Source organism: Felis catus, chromosome B3, assembly GCF_018350175.1.
Source record: "Felis catus isolate Fca126 chromosome B3, F.catus_Fca126_mat1.0, whole genome shotgun sequence".
Taxonomy (NCBI): Eukaryota; Metazoa; Chordata; class Mammalia; order Carnivora; family Felidae; genus Felis; species Felis catus.
Window position 1 is genome coordinate 17,435,267 of NC_058373.1, and position 20,594 is coordinate 17,455,860.

Sequence of the window (20,594 nt, forward strand, 5' to 3'; positions counted from 1 at the left end):
CAGGAAATAAATTTTGAACCAAAGGAATGAACTCTTCCTCCTCAGAGAGCTTTTCTCACAGAAGAAAATCACCATCACACTATGAGTTGTTTCATTAAAGATGAGGAAGTGGTTTGCATTCAAAATATGTTTCCCTGGGAAAATCATCACTGTAGGTGATGGCCCCCTAGCAAGACCACCCAAGCCCACCTAACAAGCTCTTGAAAGAGAAATGAATCCCAGTCCTGGGAAGCAGAGACCCTGTACAACCCAAGGGAGCAAAGTAAGAGGCAGTTTCTTCTCGAGATCCCAGAGAAAGGCTCTCCAGCAACACATTTACTAGCCAGGTGCCATTTCTGCAGCTGGCCTCCAAACCCCTGACTAAGGCTGTCCCTGGAGGTCTGAGGCCCCAGACTCCAGGGACTCCCGTCTCTGGAAACAGCCTTCCAACAACGAGGGGCACAGATTCTTAATTTTCCCCACTTAAAAAAAAATTTAAGTTTACTTACTTTGGAAGAGAGAGTGTGTGTGCACAAGCAGGGGAGGGGCAGAGAGAGAGAAGGGGGTTGGGGTGGGGAGAGAATTCCAAGCAGGCTCTGCACTGTCAGTGTGGAGATGGATGCGGGGCTCGAACTCCTGAACCGCGAGATCATGACCTGAGCTGAAGTCAAGAGTCCGACCCCAATTTTCCCCACTTTTGATCTAAAATACTGCAGTTAGTTTTTCTGGATACCTAGATTCATGCTTTCCAGACCCTATGTCCTAAATCTGGGCTGGGGATAGCACTCCCAGTCCCAGCTACTCATGTCCTTGACCATGCAGATCTGGTTCTCCCCCAGAAGGCCACTTGACCCCTAATTCCATAGCTATCCCTGAGACAGGAACAACGCTGGGAAGTACACCATTCACACTACCATATGAATGACTCATTTCGGTCATTTGGCCTGACACATGGGTTTTTTTGGGAGCCAAATAATCCCTCTCCTGCAGGAGAATGTTTCATGCCCTTCCACGGAGGCAGAGGGATATCAGGTAGAGAGACAAAAATCAGGGGAGGAAGGTGCATCTCTATCCCCAGAGACAGAGAGGCCGGACAGAGCTCTTCTGAAATGCCTCTATGTAAAATGAAGCTGGAGTCTTAACGTGAAGGTCAGAAAAGGCAAATGTAGGAAGAGCAAACACGGCAATCATACACACCCAGGAGGGCACCAGTTTTATTTTTAGGTAAACAATTATTATTATTATTATTATTTATTTACTTTTGAGAGAGAGACAGAAAGCAAGCAGGGGAGGGGCAGAGAGACAGAGAGGGAGACAGAGAATCCGAAGCAGGCTCCAGGCTCTGAGCTGTCAGCACAGAGACTGACGTGGGGCTCGAACTCATGGACCACGAGATCATGACCTGAGCCGAAGTCGGACGCTCCACTGAGCTACCCAGCCGCCCCTTAAGTAAACAACTTCTAACGTGTAAATTTTCCATTCTTAATGACAGACAACAACAGCCGACCCCCTAGTACTTGTGGCAGACACTCTAAGAGATTTACGTGTACTCATTCATGAAGTACATGTGCCATTACCATTTCCCATTTTACAGATGAGAAGACTGGGGCAGACACAGGAAATAAGGTGTCCCATGAACAACAGCACATCGTAGACTTGTTTTGAGAGGCTCTGGGCTCTAATTCAAATCTGAAAATGGAACCTGGACCATCACGCACGACTGGAGGCAGAAGCGTCCGGGACATGGCAGGAGGCCTGTTTTCCAAATGAAGAAAACACAGACCGGTTGAGATCCTTAGGCACTACTTGCTCAAACAGGTAGAAAATGATTTAAAATTCAGAATTCTCTATCCTGACAGCAGATGAGGAATACAAAATCCCCCAGGCCACATGATGTCACCCTTCCAGGAAGCCTCTTGCATTACTGCGTCTTTTAATGGTATTTGTCCAGTGAAAACAGTTACAGTCGTAGAGAACGGGCAGCTCGTATCTACGAGCACCAATTGCGGGCTAAACACTGGTGATTGCTTCTCGTCGAGAACTACAATGTGCCCAGTCAAGTTAAAAACATCAATCAATAGGAGTTAAAAAGCACCAGTAGCAAAGCCCAGACCTGGATGCAAAGTTGGCATCCTCGTTTAAACAAATTATTCCTCATTCCTCTCAGCCTGTGCGGTGACGGTTGGAAACAGCCCTGCAAGGTCTGCCAGCACTGCAGGGGGGTGGGGGGGGGCAGGGGCCCCTCCCCGTCCATCCCAACCACAGGAAGCCAAGGCCAGGGCCAACTCGGGTCCACCCGACCCAGCTCAGATGGAAACGAGGGTCATCTCTCGCCTGGCTTTTCTCAGAAAGTTAGAAAGCAGTGCCCTGGCAATGAACGTTGAGAGCAGCCGCCTGAAAAGGTTTCACTTTGGGAGTATGTCTGGAGGCTGTGTATTTACTCCCGCAGTTTCAGCACTCGTCCTGGACGTTACCAGGTACCCCTGATGCCCCTGACAAAGGTAAGCGCTCCCCTACAGGAGCTTTTCTGAAGTCCGGGGCGGCAGTTTCCAAAGGGCTTTGCAATGTCAAGCGCCTCACTGGAGGGTGTTCCCCCTGGGTCCTCCCCCATCTACACTTTCACTGGTTCACCCTGGGGTTTCTATCTCTGGTCCCCCAACCCTGACCCCGTCAAAGGCCAGGGCAGCCTCCCCAGCACCCTTTCAATACGTCTACCCCGAGGTTCAAAAAGCTTCAAAGCTCCCCACTCTCTCTACCCACCGCTGAGTCCCTTCACCAGCGTGCCTGGCGCTAATGCCCAGGCCAATGCCAATACTACTGCCCCTTGGAACCCTAGCCAGACTGCCTAACACCTTCTCGGGTTCCTCAGTAGCTCCATGACAGCACCCCTCCAGCTCACAAACTTCCCCACTAGTCAGCATCCCATGAGTAAGCACTGAATGCATCTGCCTGCAACCATCCACCAGCATTTGACTGTTTCCATCTGGAGAGTCAGCCCCTTGAGAAAGTAGTACACGTGCTCTCCATAGGCTCTCGGGGGAGCTGAGGCCATTGGAGGCCTTGGCGGTAGAAGCAGGGTTTTGGATCTTCCCCACCGTCCTCCTCTTTACATGGGCGATGACCTTGAATGTAAGGGTCCACGGGAACCAGCCTGAGTTAACTCAAAGACAGCTTCTCTTCTGGCTCAGAGAGGCAGCCTGTTAGTGGTTCCAGAGGGCTGAGCTGAGGTTCAGACTTCATGAGGTTAAAACTTCACTGCAGACAAGGGACAGGAGGTCTATCCCTGAGGGACAGTGATACCCGGTGCCAGGGAGACAGCGAGAGGACAGGAGCTCCAGTGAGAGGCCAGCAGGGCCACCATGGCACATGGAAAAGAGACTGATAAAACATGCCTTTGGATGCCTTCTACTTGCTGGCCCCTCAGAAACGTTACTGCTAATCTTCATATCATCCCAAATACCCCAAACCGCAGATGGGGACGATGGGGACACTGAGGCCTGTAGCTCCCTTCCCAATCCCAACATGCCTCCCTGCATCGGAGAGACAGAGACGGCAAGGTGTTTGAGGAGAAAGGGCTTCAAAGGCAGCGCTGTGCACATGCAAACCCCACTGACGAGGGCAGATGAAAGGCGGGCGCTGTACTGGCTTGTCCTGGTGAGTTCACATCCACCCTGTGCAACATTCACAGGGCAATTTTACAAGATACTTTTTTTTTTTTTTTTTTACAAGGTACGCTTGAAATTAACATGCCAGGTTCAAATGATTATGTTTACATTTTCCGTAAGAAATATCCCGCCTCACCAGTCTCCTCAGGAGCATGAAGCTTTTAAGGATAATTTCTTAGGTGTTAATTACTTTCAGGAGCCCTCTTCACGCCATCCGAGACAAGTAAACTTCCGGGGGCGGGGGGTCGGAGAGGCCAATCAAAGGCCCTGGCCAGAACCCAGGAGAGGGGGGCACTCAAGTGATGAGAGCCTTTTACGACTGGCTGCCATCCCTGTCAGCATCCGAGGCAAAAGTTCACCGGCCTCACCAAGAAAACAAGGCAAGGGACAGAAGCAAGTGCCTGTTCACAGTATTTCTGCTGGTTCCAATCAGACCTTCCAAAGCACGTCATCTCTCTCTACCTTGTGCCTTGGGATCTGGAGGCTACTCAGGTCATGAGAAATGACCTAGGCCTGCCGTGTGATCCAGAAGGGAGAGAGAGAGCAGTGGGCAGCTACAGACATGGAAGCATCCACCTGGCCCGGAGGCTGGACCTTGGGGGTCCTCTGTATCAGGCCACGCCTGGACCACAACACAGCCCAACCCAGCCTGAGTGCCTGCCTTCAGTCAGGCACCCAGTACCACCAGCGAAGCCCCATTACCAACAACTGGTGGACAGGAGTCATTAATTCCTATCTGGAGGGAACTTGCGGGAAAAGGCGTCCCTCCACAGGGATGAGACAGCCTTGACAGGGCTTTCCTGGAGTTTTAAGGCTTCTGTTCACCTCAGTCTGCAAAAACCCTGATGAAAGTTGCTTTTTTTTTTTTTTTAATGTTTATTTTAGAGAGCGATCAAGTGCACAAGCGGAGAAGGGGCAGAGAGAGAGAGGGAAAAACAGAATCTGAAGGGGGCTCCAGGCTCCCAGCTGTCAGCCCAGAGCCCGACACAGGGCTTGAACTCACAAACTGTGAGATCCTGACCTGAGCCGACGTCGGAAGCTCAAATGATGATCCACCCAGGCGCCCCATAAGTTTGATTTTAAAGGTAATTTTATTGCTTTCGAGTTCCACATAGTGGTAACTAGCACGGTAAGGTGCTTCTGCTGGCAGGGCTATAATAAAAAGATGAGAATACATTTGTTATCAAGATGCTTCACAGTGAATGGTAGGGGGAGCAGGACGGGGCTTAGCCCTCTAAGAAGTCTCCTGTTTGAGGTCTTCCCGTGTGGCAGGCACCGGGCCATGTCCTGGAAATTCACAGATGACCAAGGTGCCATCATTGTCCTTCTCGGCCACTGGGGGGAACAACACAGGGCAAGCTACTCATAGAGCTATAGAGTGTCACGTGACCACCCTACATGCTGAATCAAGGCTGCGGAGGGGGTGAAATTGTAGCTAATGCTTAAAGGAGTTTTCCAGAGGGCAAACTGGTTACGAGTTGTTTTAAGCAGAGAGGTTGCTACCAGCCAGAGCAAAGGGACTTGAAAGAAAGAGTACAGCCTGTTTGAGAAGGAGCCCAAAGAGTTGTTCAAAAAGACTGAGATGATGGCACCCTGCGGTCCTCTCTCAGATAGCCAAAGAAATGATTTCCAAATTAAAAATAATAAAAAGCAAATAAAATAGGATAAAATGAATAAAAACAATAAACAGCAATCACGGGGAAATGAGTCTACAACTTTCAAAAGGTAAAATGGATAACCACGTACATAGTAAGTGTAGTTGCAGCCAAGGAAGTGACAAAGTGGATTCTCAAAGTACCAAAAAAAAGCATGAAACAAAACACAGAAAAATACCGAACCCAGTACACCTGATGTGAGATCTAACACCGCTTAACGGAAGTGTCTGTCATTCTCCGTTAGGAATTCTGACTGGTGAGTGTCTTAACTCCCTGAAATTGTCCAAGGCAACACCTATAAGAATGATAATTTAAGTGTTACCACAGAAAGAGAGCAATGGGGATCTTGCTTTATTTTTCAAAATGAATTAGTAGGGCTTTTTTTTTAATCTCTAATCTCAAGAGATATATTTTAGAACTTTTTATTTGCTAAAGTCCTGTAAAAACACCTTAAATCTTGAATTGTGAAAGGTACACTAAACACAAGGACTCTACCAAAGTTGTTTACCTCACTTAGGAAGACCCTAATTGTAGCTCATTCTCAAAGGAGCTGGCTGACACACTACAGCAGTCTTAATCCGAAATCCCAGTGGTTTCTACCGAAGCCTGCAGTCCACACATTCTCCTGCTATCAGTTCCCAGGAACCAAGCCAGAAGACAAAACCTAAGGGACGCGCGTGGGGAGGGAGCGGGCGATCGCTATCTTCATCCTTGGGCACGAGCAGGGTTAAATCAGTCACGGAAGAGGCTGAATCTCTTTTCTGGCCACTAGGTGTCGCCTACGCATTAGTGAGGTGGGCAGAGTACGCACTGGAGACTTCTCAGGCCCCGGCAGGAATGGACAAGGGGAAGAACTAGGGGAGAAAGCGTAATGAACCGATCTCTGAAGCAGAAGGTGAACTGCCGGGGTTTACCACTGTTTGCTGAAAATAGGTAAAATCGTACTACCGGGATTTAACAAGCAAAATGTATCCTGTTAAGCACCTTAAGTTTTATTGTACAACATTTACTGAGCACCTACTATATACCAACCGCATGTAAGTTACAAGGACAGTCAAGTCTCTCTCTAGTGTGTCCTACTTTCCTGGCACTATCCAAAGAACACCTACGTTCAAGAATGTCACATCCATAAGAGCAGTAGGAAGCTGAAGTCTGTGGAGCTTAGTATATGCCAGCTTCTGCTCTAAGCACTTGACATATGTATTAATTCACTTAATTTCTATAAATAAGTGTATCAAGTGGGTTCTATTAAAATTGCAATTTCACAGACAAGGAAACTGAGGCACAGGAAGATTAAATCATTGGCCTGAGATCTTCACTACTGAGGAGCTGAGACTCAAAGCAAGCTCTTTGGCTCCACTGCTCTCTGCGGCCTCATAAAATGACGACAGCTCAGGTACAGGACAAAACAAATCACTGCTAACCAGCACAGTAGTGGTAATGAACTCAAAGGGAGTAAGGGGGGAGGTTAGGTCTACGGAAGTTTGAACAATCTGAAAGGCTGCATGAAGGAAGAGGCATCGGGAGTTAGAAACAAAAGTATATCATCTCAGATCTTTTAAAACCATAGAAAGGTATTTGGAGGAAATGAATTTCCTGATTAGCACCCCACCTTTAGACAGCTACCATCCTGTCCCTGTTCCACAGATCTGTCTGAAATCCAGAGATCTTTAAAAATAAAAAAACCACACCCTCCCCGCTCCAATTTTTCTGACATTAGTTTTCTGAATATATTAGAAGAAGTTTTTGTGATGTTGCTTAACGAGAAAAGAAGAAAACGTCCCAGTTATTTTAAGTCTCTACATTTGTGTTGAGCCTCAAAAAAGTTAAATAACTTGTTCAGGGCCAAAGACCTAACTGGCAGCAAAGGAGAAACTCGAACCAGGTGACTTTGTTGCTCTCTACAGTAGCACTTTCCACTATTCTGTACGGGGTTAGCAGAGAGGAGAAAACATTCCAGACCAGGAACACAGCAGGAACAAAACCATGGAGACAGCAATGGCACGGCGTGTTCACCGCAGAGGTGAAGCGTGGGTGCTGGGAATTAACACGGGATCCCTACAGCCGTCTCACTAAGGATGTATTTATTGCAGCCCAGTGTGAGGAGCCTTGGACTTGATTCTTGAACCACAATGCAGCACCACAAAAGGCACACGCTGAGAATTTGAGGCTGGCCCATCCATCACACCAGAGAGAAGGAACGGGAGTCAAAGTAGCCCAAGTGGCTCGGAGGCCAAGCTGAGCATCTCCTAGACAGATGATGCAGGTCTGGCAGACTGGACCAGGGTGGAGCTAAAATCAGGAGAGAATATGAATGATTTCAAGGGACTCGGTAAGGTAGAAAGGAAACATTCAATTAACCAGTCTCCCCAGAAACGAGTGAGCTGACGAACTAAAATTTAACTAGAAATTCCATCCTGACTCAACATTTGTTGTTGGAAATCTTACTGAGGGACATGTCAGAAAGAAAACCCCAAATAGGTCACCCAACCGTGCAAGGCGATGATCGCAAAAGAATTTCCTGTAACCAAACTATACCACGTTGCGACCTAACGTATGCCATGAACTCACTGTCGATAGAAATCAGACGACAGAACGGAGGGAAGCTGAACAACAGATCTTCCTGTCACTGGTCTCTTTGTTCGTTTGTTTTCATGGCAATCTGTGCTCCTCTTTCAAATCCTGAGTCTGTGAGCTTGCGTATTATCCCACTAGCAGGAGACCCAGGAAAAGAATATGGGGAGAATAAATTCAGGACAACACACATTAATCTGAGCACATCTGATGAAGATCTTACAATCTATACAAAGCTAATAACTTAGAAAACTATTTGCCAGATGGATCATGGACCGCACACCTTGGCTTTCTCTCTATGCTTCCTACTTTTTTCCAGGAAGTTATTAAAAGCCACTCGGATACTCCAAATTTGGGAAAAGCCGTAACACGTAAGCCTATCTCCCCCTAAATATCATCAGACTTCTGTTCCTTTACTATGAACTAAAGGCATTAACTAAAATTTGCCTAACCCAAATTGGTGCTGTCTCATTTACTTAGTCAAATATGTATTTCCAGTGATCAATTTTATAGAGACAAACCACCAACTATATTTTACATGAGAGGACAAGCTGGAAGTATGCATCCAAAATATCTCAGGAAAATTTAAAAGTTCTGCTCTATAAAACACTTATGCTTTAAGGCTGTCAAAATGTATTTGTTCTCCCATGTCAAGAGTAATTTAAACAGCAGCATGCAGTACACCTGAATTACCAAACTGACAAGTTATTCCAAAGCCGGTTTAAGGAAAGCCAGCACCAGGTTAAAAAGAAAGTAGCCACACAAGAGCACACAAGACGGCAACAGTAATGGATTTAGAACAGTCAGAATCTGAATGCATGGAAATACACATACACACACACACAATTGTGAACAAGTAGCATATCTATTACATAATTATTACTGAAGTCGGTGCCTGTCTTGTGCAGGGGGCTAAGACAGTGAGGAGTGAAATAAACGAATAAAGTTTCAGCTCCCTTCCCTCCCCCCTCCCCGCCAAGAACCCTTTGGACCAGGAATAGAATACTTCTATGTCTTTAAATATAAATGCTTTAAAAAAAAATCCAGACTATTATAATGTGAGCAATCTAAGGCAGACGTAGCTACCTCTGTAGTATTTGTGGTACCAGTTATGTGCGTGCACATTTTCCCCATGTGGCTAAGCCACCATAGTAGGTCAAGTAAGAAAGTATGGGCTGCAAGACCGTCAGCCATCATAAGTGGGACAGACACTCAGCTCCATGGACACATCCCCAGCAACTTAGAAAGTAAGCTATCACCAGCACTAACCAAGGAGAGGATAAATATGAGAATAAAGGCAGTCCCTGCATCCCTACCTACTTCTCCCCGTCATAAATAACAGCAACAATACCTTGTAACAGTTATTGCCATTGCAAACATGCATCTTTCATCATAAAAGAAACTACTTTCTGTTGTGTTCCAGTAAAATCTGAATAGCAACCTATACGTTTAAAAATTCTTGATAGGGCACAAAAAAGAATAAAAGCCTTGCTTACTAGTTTGTTTCTCTAGTGTTTCATTATTTTTTTAATGTTTCTTTTTTTTTGGGGGGGGGAGGGCAGAGAGAGAGGAGGAGACAGAATCTGAAGCAGGCTCCAGGCTCTGAGCTGTCAGCACAGAGCCTGATGCGGGGCTCGAACCCACAGACAGTGAGATCATGACCCGAGCCAAAGTCAGATACTCAGCCGACTGAGCCTCCTGGGCATCCCGTTTCTTTAGTGTTTTAAATAAACATAACAAGTGATTTCTATGGTTTGATTCATACCTTTAAAATCTTCTGTAAAATATTTTATGGTATCAGAATGAATTTTTAAACTTAAAGATCTAAGCCCACTAAGTGTTCGATATACATTTACTGAGAGAGGAGGGAGAAAAATTGTCAATTCCAGAAATATCAATATTTCCTTAAGATTTTGAAATGAATCAGTTTCACAGGCCATGAGTGAAACTGGCGTAATTGAAAAAAGTAGGGAAGTCTTCAAAAATGATATGTGGGACTTTACAACACGAGTAAAAACTGATGCTTTAAAAACAGAAAACAATCTAAGTCTTCAAAAGTCTCAAAATCAAAGATACTTTTACTATTCTGAGTCAAAAAAGACCATAGCAATATAACAAGAGAAACAAACTTCATCATGCCAAGGGAATACACATCTATTGCGGTAACAACCTGACTTGTTTTTAAAGATCTTTTGTTTACCAATAATCTTATACAAAACATATGCCTTTTGCTCAGAACAAATCAGTTTTACAGATACTTAGAGGTTTCTTTCCAAATACTGAAAATCAGTTACTCTCCCCAAATGTCAACAAGTCTCATTGTGCACAAACATCAGGACTGTTGCATGTATCCCCTCCTTAAATTTAAGCCAAATCACATCTTGACAAATAATGGGAAAACCTCCTCCTGATAATCTGACCCCAAACACCATTTTCAAGGTCAGAGGGGAGTGCCTGCATGGCTCAGTCAGCTAAGTACCTGACTCTTGATTTTGGCTCAGGTCATGATCTCACAGTTCATGAGCTGGAGCCCCGAGTTAGGCTCTGCTCTGACAGCACAGAGCCTTCTTGGGATCCTCTCTCTCCCTCTCTTTCTGCACCCCACCCCCCACCACTTGCTCGCTCGCTCTCAAAGAATAAACTTAAAAAAAAAGGGGGGGGGGGGTCAGAGTGCTTCATTCATTATTCACTTTGTTGTCCTTCGAGTGTTCAACGTTTTCCTTCAGAACATCTCGGACAGAGAAATGGAGAAACCCTATCTCAAGCACGTGTGCAACTACTATATATTTAGTACAACTGATGGGAATGCATACCTTGGACTCAGCACCTGTCACAGGTTGGCTAAGAAAAGCAGTTCGGTGTAAGGTGGCCTGCAGGCACAGATACCTCTTCTTAGGATTTTTAAATGAGTGTTGAAAACAAATCGAAGCAAATCACAACCCAGAAAGAAACACAGCTTCTACTTTTTATGATTAAAAAAAAAAACAAAGTCATGATTCAATTGCCTCCTGGATCTTATTCTTACCCTTCTGCACCTTTACAAACAGTGATTTCTTTTACATGGTAAAGCCTTACAATTAAGAAAGTTTCCTAATAATGTCCAGAAGGCTCAGCAATGTGTAACTCCAGAACAGTTTTGAAATAAGTTCCACCTTCCGTACAACTCAAAACATGCGGTGCAGCATTCATGAACGCCACCTGTAATTCCTGAAGTGTTGGCAAAAGGTAACTGCAACACTCCACATTTTTAATCACAATTGTCAGAACCAATGTTGTAAAAAAGCTGAGAGGCTGAGCGTAGACCGGTGAATGTGTCCCGTGCGTCCAGTACTGCAATGGGAGGCAATATGTGAGGAAGGCAAAAATGGTGCAGCAGAGGGCTTTAGAAGATTCAGCAACATTGGTTTACTTCGTATCTTAAGTCTACAGAAATGTTTTTAAAGGGCCTTTAAAATGCTGTTTGCCGCCTATTTGAAAACCCTGCATTCTGTGCTGAGTCTGAAAAAGATCTGATTTTCTAAGCAACTTTGTTTCACTCAGGAGTTTTAAAAAATGCCCCAAGGACAAAGACAAAGCCCTCTTTCCTTGTAAGCTTACTCACTGCCTGGCATAGGGTCCAGCTTTCATACAGCAGGTGCCCAATAAGTGCTGGCTGGATTCAGTTGCTTCTTACAGCTTCAGTTGCTTCTCACAAAACAAATGAAACCAGATTTAAAAGGAAGCTACTGTCCCTTGAGGGCTCCCCTTGGCAAAACTCTAAGGCAACAAGTGAAAACGATACAGTTGATTTTCATTACTGCCCTGATCTTGCAACAATAAGAAGGGCAGGAAACATTTTTATTAGTAAACTAAGTCCTAGACAAAGAACAAAAACAAATGTAAACAACCACGATTCTCCACATCTTTTTCTATTAAAAGGCCAAGGTAAATCTGGAAAAGGGCATAGCAAAAATGCCTTTGCTGTATGTTTAAATCTTTTGTTCCACGAGAAATTTTAATTAAAAAAAATTATCGTATGCCTGAAAAAAACTACTGTAGCGTACAAAGATCCTGTTTCCTGCTCAGATTCTGAAGCCATTTAAAAAAAATAAAATGAGCAACAAAGAAAAAACCCACCCCATTCATCCTCAGTCTTTACTACCAGAGTAGTTAATAAGGGATATCAAAGAGAGAAAGAAAGAAAAGAAAGAAAAAACAAAGTGGAAATTCTTTACCATCTTAAAACAGTACATTATTTCTTTGTTGGAAAACACATGTAAGAAAACTGGAAATACAAAAAGCCTTCCGGACTCAGCTCCTAAACTTTAGTCTTGGAAAGACCAACTTCGTTTCGGATTCAGTTAAGGATTTCACTGTCACAAATCTGACTTTCATTGGCATTTGTGTTTTTTAAGTCCAACCCCTAAATCCCTACTTGAGCTGTGTATAACCAAGATTTTTTTTTTCCTGCCCATTTCTCCTATGGTGTTGAAACCCCACTGTTACAACACCAGCCATCAGTTTGCCGTATTGCTAGAGTGCACGGATGTAAGAAACTCCACAAATAAAAAAGAGATATGATCACTTGCTGGACAAATTTACTTAATCTAACCTCTATGTTCAAAGTGACAATGCATTCTTGTCAACCTTCGCAGATTTCTTTAAAAAGGGGGGGAGGGGGACCCAGGTTCATTGGGATACAATTTGTATGCCATAAAAGTCACTAATTTAAAGTGGACACTCCAATGATTTTTAGTATATTCAGAGTGGTACAACCATCACCACAATCTAATTTTAGAACATTTTCATCACCCCCAAAAGAAAGCCCATACCCATGAACAGTCACTCCCTGTTCCGTCCTCCCCCGGCCCTACTCAACCACTAATCTACTTTCCGTCTCTATGGAGTTGCTTATTCTAGACTTCATGTAAACAGAATCATATAATATGTGGTCTTTTGTGACTGGCTTCTTTCACTTAGCATGATGCTTTTAAGGTTCTTCCAGGCAACCTTAGCATATTTCTTAAGGTTAGAGTTTTCTAATCCTTCTGACAAATCAAACATATAACCTTTTAAACTTCAAATCCTGACCCACACCCCATCCCTACTCAAAAGTATCATTTACTTGCTAGTTCCCTCTAAAGAGTCTAAACTATAATTTGCTATTTAGGTTTTTTCCAACCTTCTTATTCTGGATTCTTCCTCTGGTAATAAAACACCAACTTCTTTAAACATCAACCTTTCACATACCTATATTTCCCTGACAATAGGATAGGACTGTGCCTGGGGCAGAAAGAGGACTGAGCCCTTTTAATGAGATAGCCAATATGTTTAAAATACATGTGGATTTAAAAAAAAAAAGATGAAGCCATCAGATGATTTAGCTATCACTCAGAACTTCCCAGCCTCCTTTATTTAGATGCTCTGTTCACATTATGTTGATAACAAAACAAACGTGTCTGCTTGACTTCATCTGCCTCAAAAACTTCTACATCTTTTCAGTGAAAGATTTAAAAGAAAATCACCTTACTGTTGTAGGTGTCAGTGTTCAAAGAGTAAACACTAATCCTTAAATATGCCAATACAATAGGAACAAACACCAGCCCAATTTTTATCCCAAAACAATACTCATCCCTGACTGGATTCAGTAGTTTATTTCCATCAGAGTTAAGGGTTCCAGCACCTGACTAAAAACTGAACCCATGCTAAACACTGAGCATATCCTTCTCCTGAAAACGTCAGAGCTGTAGGAAGGAACAGAGACTGAGTTAGGACTTCAACAAACCAAGACAGGAGTCGGGGTGCCTTCTGGCCATCCGTCAGGTTTTCAGGAACCAACAATTTTCAAGGGATCCCTGAGAAAAGCTTTGGCCTCTCTGTATTATAAACATGCACGAAAATGCCCCTTCTCCTCCAGTTTTCTCAAGAAAGAGCCTCCTTTCACAAAGAACACTGTTCACGAAGATCGCTGGGAACAACAAGGCATCCTATTTTAAAATGCCCGACTCCTTCCTCAAGACGCAAGGCCATCACTGGTGTTGTGAACCTCCCAACTAACATTAAATAATAAAACTGGAAACATTACACACCTCAATATCATGCCTTAAAAAAAAAAATGGGTTAGCTCTCCTGTGGTCTTCTAAACTGTATTTAGCCTTGAGAGGCTAGAAATCCTCTTCGGTCCCCCCAAACACCATCCGTAACCCTGAGAAGGGAGCCCAAAGCCTTTCGTCCAATCCAGTGAGCTCGAAGTTTAGAAAACAAAGAGGAGGAGAGCTCAGCTCTGTGGAAGGTCCGGCCTCGATCTGCGACTTACTCCGCGTAGTAAACACTAATTCTTTACAAAAATCTCCTCTTACTCCATCACGGACTCATTTCTTCCAAGACACTTAAGAAGGGTTTGTTTACACAACAGCCTTTCCGAATTGCCCCCGTGATGGGGCCAGACAGCCCCGCCGCCCCCCCACCCCACCCCACCCCCCACCATTCTCCCTCACTCTTCGAGGCTCCGTCGTGATTTTTCAAAGTTAACTGGCACCACCTGCATACCCTCGGCAAACATAACTCACCAACACGCCCTCAACGTTCCCAGCCCCAGTTCCCCGACTGCATTTAAACTTTAATCGTGTTCAAATTACCCTGCCATCGCGAATACGCCAGTAAACCACGCTTCCATTTTCTGAGTATAGAACCCCCTCCTCCTCCTCCTTCCTCCACACGTCGTGGGGCCCTAAGTTCTCCCCCCTCCCTCCCCCCCCCTCCCCGCACTTCCCTACCCCTACCCGACACTACCAAAACAAAAGCTATCAGATTGCAAGCGATAGCGAGTGTGGAGCGATACTGCTTATTAACTTTGTACAAAGGAAGTGCGGGGCAGGAGAGATCCAGTGCGACGCAACTCTGGCCAGCAAACCAAGGCGAGGGCTCCGCGCTCGCAAAACAGAACACCCTCCCGCCCACCCCCCGCTGCCGCAGACCCCGGCGCGCCTTAAAGGCTGGCGCGCGACACCTCTCGCCGGGGCCAGGCGTCTAGGTGGCCCCGAGCGGCCGTGTGGCGACAGCTACAGCCCCGCGTTGAGAGCACGTGTGTGGAAATGCACGTCGGCTCGGACCACACACCCACTCCCGCACAGTCGGATGCTGCCCGAACACTCCCCACCCCCGTCTGCAGGAGGAGAGGGGTCTACGGGCCGGGGTAGCAACTGGGAGAAAAAGTCCCAGAACCCTGTGAACTAGGGGCCCAGACGCGCTCCTCGGAAAAGCTGGACTGACGCAGAGCCCCCGACCTTGCAGTTTTCGGGGGTGGGGGTGGGGGGAGTCTTCAGCGGGAACTCTCCCCCCCAACGCCTGAGCCGCACAGAGGGGTCGCGGGAAGCCGGGGGCAGGTAACCCGCACAGGATCGGGCGAAAGTGACGGGGAGGGAAAGGCCAGGAACCCAAAATGCCCGAGGGGTAAAGCGCGTTGGCGACACGAGGCCGCTCTGGGATGTTTGGAAACGTGTCCTGGGGCTGCGGGGCCTCTCCGCCGGCCGCCTCCCCCTGGAACCCCACGGCCGGTGGGCTACCCGATCCCCGCCTGTCCCGGCAGCCAGGGCCCCGCGCGACCGCGGGAGCTGTCACCACGGTCTGCGCGCCGCGCGGGGGCCAGCCCGCCGTGCGGAGCGGCCCGCGCGCCGCGAGGGGGGTGCGGTGTGGGTGGCGGGGCCCGGCCCGGCGCGAACTTCCCCGACGGAGTCCCAGCGCGGGCACGGCCGCGGGGGCACGAGCGCTTCCCAAGGCAACCGGCCCGCGGGGCAGGGCTCCCGGGACAGCGAAAGAGAAAGCCCCCGAGGCTCTTCCCGCGCGGGGGTGCGCAGAGCCGGGGCTCCGGGGGCCGCTCCGGCCGGAAGGCCGAGCCCCTCCACACCCCGCCGGGCCGCCCCCGAGTCCAGGGGCCCGACAGCTGCGACGACGGCAACTCGGGTTTCGCAAACAGGGCGCAGCCCCTCGGAGGAAAAGTTCCCGCAGTGGCCGCGGGCGGCGGGCACATACTCACTTTCTCCACTCGTCGGCCAGAGCGAGAGCGCCGCGGAGAAAAACAGGAGCCCCCACAGCGAGGTCGGGGACCCTCCTCCGGAGCCAGACTTCATTCCTTTTATTTGGGACGAAATTCCCCTCTCTCAAAAAAATAAAAAAACAAAAAGAAAAAGAAAAAGAAAACAAAGAAAACAAAAAGAAAAAAAAAAACGGGAAAGGAAGAAAAAGTCTCAAACTCAGTCTTCGCCCCCTCCGAAAACAAGGGCGAAGGAAACAATACTCCAAAGGCGGCGCCGGCCGGGGACCCTCCGGGTGCGCCGAGCGGGCGGGCGGCGGCGCGGGGCGGCCCCTCAGCGCCGGCAGCCTCGGCCCAGGGCTCGGCGGAGTCGGGAACCCGAGGCGCGCCGGGGCGGGCTGTCGGCGTCGTCGGCCTCCATTTTCAAACCCAGAGAGGCAGGAGGGAGGGGGGGGGAACTGCACAGAAAGGGGGCAAAGCCCAAATTCGTCTCGGCGGAGAAAAACAAGCCCGACCCCAGGCAGAGCGGGAAGCTGTCCGACACCCGAGCCTCCGCGGCGGGAGGGCGCGACGCAGTTCGCAAGATTGCCCCGAAGTCCGGGTCGCGGGCGAGGCCGGCCGGGGGCAGAAATGCGGAGTAAAAATGAATGAGCGGCTCCCCCTCCTCCTCCTCCTCCGGGCTCCGCTCGCCGCCGCCTCCTCCCTCAGCGCCGCCGCCGCCGCCGCCGCGAGCTCCTTCCCAAATCCAGAACACACACAAAGCGGCGGGCCGGCCGCGCCGCGCTCAGCACTCCCGCCGCGCCGCCCGGGCTCCGCGCCGGCCCCCGCCCGGCCCCCGCCCGCCGCCGCCGGCTCCGCGCGCGGGGGCTCCGGCTCGCTGAAGGTCAAAGCCGAGGCGCGCAACGCGCCGTGGAGCTCCCCTAGCGCGGGAGGGGCGTGGAGGGCCCGGGGAGTGGGGCCGAGGGTCTGCAAGCGCCGGGCACGGGCGCGCCGGGGGCAGGCTCGCTGGCGGCGTCCCTCTCGCTCGCTCGCCTCTCTCGAGTTCGCCTGGTGCGCTCGCTCCTCCTCGGGTTTTTTTTTTTTTTTTTCCTTTTTTTTTTTTTTTTTTTTTTTCCGCTCAGCGGAGTTAATGCTGGTAAACAAGAGCCTCAGCCTCGCCGCGCCGCTGCCGCCGCTGCTGCCACACACTGGGGGCTCGCGCGCGCGCGCACTCTCGGGGCCGCGCACACGCGCCCGCGCGCACACTGGAGCGGCCACAGCCGCAGCCGCGGCGCGCCGAGGGCCCGGCCCAGGCCGGCGCGCGCCAAGAGCCGGAGCCCGGGATTCCAGGGACGTGCGGAGCGGAGCCGGGGCGTGGGGTGCGAGGCTGCGAGGCACCGCCCCCGCCCCCCGCCCGCGCCGGCACACGCGCGCGCGCGCCCACACGCTCTCGCCCCCACCCGCACTGCGCCGGCCACCCTGCACGCGCCCTCCCCTCCCGCAAGACTCCAAAAACAATGCCCCCGGCGCCGGCCCGGGCTCCGCGAAGGGGCAGGCTGGAGAAGAGAAGGGAGGAAGGGAGGGGGCAGGGTGGGCCGGCAGTGCGGGGCCGGAGAGGTTCATTGAAAACAACAGCAAGGCTGGAAAGCGCGTTTCCCTGATTCTTGAAAAGCTTCATTGTTTCTTGCAGCTGTTGCAAAATAAATAAATAAGTGCGTGCATGCGGCATTTTTTTCGCAGCGTGCTGGAAAGCCCGAATGTGGCGGGAGGGGCACACCTGGGAGAAAGCAGACCCCCAACCTACTAAGGCAGGCACTTTCACGCAAGGCTGGGACGGCCGCGGCGTCGCGGCCGCAGAGTCCGGAGTTCTGGGGGCTCGCGGGGAGCTGAAGGGGGAGGGCGCGGCCCGCGTGGTTTAGCCCAGGGGCGTGAGGGGATACTGCCCGCCGCCTGCCGCCGGCCCCGAGCGGGGGAAGGGGGGGCCCAGACAGACTGCCCCGCGTGCCCAGGGCGCGTCCCCGCAGCGGCCGCCAGGGGGCGCGGCAGGCGCCGGGGAAGGCCGGCTGGCGGAGTGTCGCCTCCCTCCGGGAGAGGAAATGTGGGGGCCCGGGCCGGGGGCTGGCTAGGCTGGGTCGCGCTGGCCGGGCCTCCAGTACCCGTGGCCCGCCCTGGCCGCTCCTCGCGGCCTCACGCGGCTCGGGGATCCACCACGTGGGCGGCTGCGGGGAGCGGCCGAGGCGCGTGCACAGTGCCGGTCTGCGGGGCCCCGGAGGCGGGGGGGGGGGCGTGTCCGAAGGGCTCCTGAGAATTGGGTGGGGGGCCAGGGCCGGAGCTGAGACAAGTCTCCCCGCTGGTGTCGGGACCCAGAAACATGCCGCACACGCGCGCGATCCGTGGTCACTGCGGAAACCCACCCGCACCTGCCTCGGGTCCTCCCGAGCACGTCTCTCTAGTTTCGTTTGCTACGTAAGTGGCTAGAAACCAGCACAAACCCCAAGTCTCCTTGGTGGTTTTCTTGATTGTGACCAAGGAGAGGTTTCCCCAAAGCGAGACTGCCCTAGGACAGCCATCTAATGAATAAATGCCGCGGAGACCAGGTCCTCAAAGGAGAAAAACCCCAGCAATGGCTGGAGAAAGGAGTTTGAAATACGTGGACTTTTAAAAATAGTGATTGGACCACGTGTCGTCTGTAATGTGGTCCGGTTTCATGACTCAGGCTAATTGATGTCAATAATAAATAAAAAGAAGATGGCCAATAAAAGAGTTGTGAATCTCTAGATCGAGTGGAAGTGTTTGTCTCATAAACGATCAGACTGTCTGGTAAGTAGGGATCTGTTCTAAAGGAAAGGTAGGTTTCTTTTTTTACTGTAATTGTAAAAGATTTCCGCGTTACATTATGCATCCCATCATTCGTAAATAATTTTTTTTTTAAATTAAGAGCTGAAAACAAGTCAGAAGCTATCATAATGGAAACCTAGCCCTTTTCTCCCCTATGTTTATTTCCTAGATCATTTTCCCCCTTGGAAATTTTTAGCTCAATTCAGTGAGTCAGTTGTATAGAAGGAAAATAAATCTTTTTTTTTTTTTAACTTAAGAAAGTCATTCATATGGGATTGTTTTTGTTTAACTGAATTCAGCTTAATTTTCAAATACACTGTTCCAGTTTTAGATGTTTCTGGACATTAACAGAGAAAGAAACATACTAGAATCTTTAAAAAGAAACTTAAATTTAGCATGTATCATTTAAAAATTAGGCAGTATATGTGAATAATTAAAATTTAGTTTACTAATTTTTAAATATTTCTTCAGAGAGTTCCCTGCATGAGGTTGGTCTTGAAGCCTACAGATCCATTCTACAGCTAAATATAAAGGAATATCAATATTATATTTTCATATTTCATATTCAGAATTTTTTAATATGTACTTCTAAATTAAGACAAAAGTTTAGAGCTGATTTTTTAAGGTGAATGCTAATATAAGATCCTTACGACACAATATATTTCAAGTATTAGTAATAAAAATGCCCACTGAGTTGTCCCTGAGAACATAAGGAGGTTTATGGAATAAAGAGAAATGCGTAGTTATTTAAATTGTAGGGGTTTTTTGACCAAAATGATTTTTCATTTGTGAATTTTTTTAATGTCTGCGTTTTCCTAAAGTAGTAGGAAATATATAAGGTAAAGTTATTTTAGACCGTGAAGATGCTTACTATTATATAGCTTAATATTTAGAAGAGAGTCAAAATTTAGATCGCTTTTTAGCTCTAACTTGATCATGTAGACAAAGAAGGTGATTTTTATTTTCTTCCAGGATTAGATGCTACATATCAAAGTCAAACTTAGTTTTTTCAACCTTGGAAATTAAATCATGTAGTAAAACATGACTGGAGTCTTTTACAGTAGCATTGACAATGCATCACACATTTTGTTGTATGCAATTTTCCCCCACGTATCTTATAAATTTCCCTTTATTTGGAGCTGAAAATGGTTGCTCATTTTCACTTTTTAAAACTGTTTACTTGAAAAGTGTTATTTCGAAATATTCTGCTCAATGTATCAGGCTCCCCCAAAACGTAACATATACCAAGTAAAAAAAAGAAATGTGAGAAACAGCACAGGTGACAATCGACAAGTATTTTACGTACACAATATATCGTGATATATTCTCAGAAAGGAATGTCATTCAAAGCAAAAGTGAATAAACTACAGCCACATACAATGTGGGCAAAGCTTTGAAACACAATTTTAAATTAAAAAAAAATGCAAGTTCTGAAAAAGTACACACGACACCATTTTGATAAAGCTCAAAAGCAAAGACGACAAAAAGCATGTGGCAATTTTTAAAGCAAGATAATTAAATACACAATAAAGTATTTTTGCTTTATTTATTATAATCATTATTATTTTAGCAAAAGGATTAATAAGGAACACAAAGCATAGGATCCTGGTTACCTCTGGGAGGGGTTGGGGAGAAGCCCAGAAGCACACGCAATGTTCTCAGAACTGTGCTCATTCCTCAGGCTGGGTGGTGGGTTTACAGATTTCCACTTTATAATTATACTTTATAACTAATGCATATATTGCACATATTTTTGTATGTATAAACTATGAAAGAAGATGATAAAAATATGGGAAGGATTCACAAAAGAGATCATCCCAGTTTTCCAATATGATTTTTCCAGATTCTAAGTTGTTTGTATCAATAAGTCAGAGGAATTAAAGAACCACTACA

General features: G+C 47.8%; 1 protein-coding gene across 2 annotated transcripts in view; it reads right to left on the bottom strand.

Moving 5' to 3' along the window:
- Window positions 1–17,001, bottom strand: part of IGF1R (insulin like growth factor 1 receptor) — a 310,805-nt gene extending 293,804 nt beyond the window's left edge. Inside the window, exon 1 of one of the 2 annotated variants that reach the window (XM_023254966.2) lies at window positions 15,888–17,001. In XM_023254966.2, the coding sequence (XP_023110734.1) occupies window positions 15,888–15,981 (94 nt within the window). In that variant the 5' untranslated portion in view covers window positions 15,982–17,001. Of the gene's footprint in view, window positions 1–1,556; window positions 1,582–15,887 lie in introns of those variants that run through there. The other variant, XM_045058873.1, reaches the window with a different exon arrangement.
- Window positions 17,002–20,594: the final 3,593 nt, after the last annotated feature.